Here is a 1,146-nt window from a genome sequence, read left to right on the forward strand (position 1 = left end):
AAAGGATTAATTCGAAAACGGCCAAATATAGTAAAATCAGGTATAAGCAAATCGCGAGCATATTAGCATAGGTAACCACACGATTTTGAAAATGTACAGCGATAGGTGGGTTTTGGACATGGGCAAATCATGACAAACCGTTAACAACCCTGCCTCCCATACTCTTTTAAACCAATGGCTGCTAGGTATTTAAGAGAATAAAACTGGGAAGGAAGCAGATATTGACACTGGCGGAAAAAAAAACCTGCCGAGCGAGAAACGGTCAGCGAGCCCTAGTAGTTAGTCAATCCTGCCCCAGTCGAAAGTGAACTTTTTCACAGTGGAGCACACGGTCTATGTTGCCTGTCAGAGAGCTTGTCGTGTTGTGATAAGACACCGTTCTGTTCAATGGACACAGCTAGGACAAGTCGGTGGCCGGTGAAGTTTTAACCCCTTGGACGTGGAGGTGTGACAAGGAAGTAGTACTAAAACGCTTATGCTGTTCTGAACAGCATAAGAAATAGTATGAAATAAACTATGTATACTTTAAACAAATATATTTTGCCCCTTTTGTCGCCACCAGCAACGGGCGCTGCATGAGCAGAAGGGAGGGAAGCTCTTAAGAATCTAAATGCGAGTGCACTGTGGAGTTCACGGGCCGCTACCTGCCCAACACTAATGCCCACCACACAGAGGAATAACTATCAAAAGCAAATTGGTGTGTATTGAAGCGCAGTATCTACTCCTTCATAAATCCGCGGTCGCGCAAGTTGCTTGCCTTGGGCGTAAATTCGGCGTTTTGCCACGAAAAATGCCACATGTGCGAGCAGATTAGCCCTTCTGCCTTAGCATGTCCCCTCACCTTATTCCACCGCGTGACAACACCTCGCTTCTCCCGTGAGCAGGCAGGGCAGTAAAATATTGACGTTCCTCCTCGCTTCTTTCCCACTGGCTTGAGCAGGAAAAAACTTTGCACTGCCTTGCCGGAGCCGCAGAATTCCGTTGTTTAACCGGTAGTCTTCGATTTGAATTAGTTTGTGCTCACCTTCCATGGCTCCAGGCGTAACTGTAGCAACGCATACTGCTACTGTAGTTTCCGTAAAGGTGGCTTCGGTATCAGCAGGTAGATCCTGGTGACGTCTAGCTAGGAAATCGAAAGGCGAGCTC

The 1,146-nt window shown here is 46.9% G+C and overlaps 1 protein-coding gene across 1 annotated transcript; it reads right to left on the bottom strand.

The window, feature by feature from the left end:
• Positions 1–718: 718 nt before the first annotated feature.
• PPTG_13750 (hypothetical protein) lies at positions 719–1,031 on the bottom strand (the record flags this gene model as incomplete). The annotated part of the gene is made up of 2 exons (XM_008910136.1): positions 719–841; positions 906–1,031. The coding sequence occupies 2 exons, from the start codon at positions 1,029–1,031 to the stop codon at positions 719–721; spliced, it is 249 nt and encodes an 82-aa protein (XP_008908384.1).
• Between the last annotated feature and the right edge of the window lie 115 nt (positions 1,032–1,146).

Source organism: Phytophthora parasitica (assembly GCF_000247585.1).
Source record: "Phytophthora parasitica INRA-310 unplaced genomic scaffold supercont2.36, whole genome shotgun sequence".
NCBI lineage: Eukaryota > Oomycota > Peronosporomycetes > Peronosporales > Peronosporaceae > Phytophthora > Phytophthora nicotianae.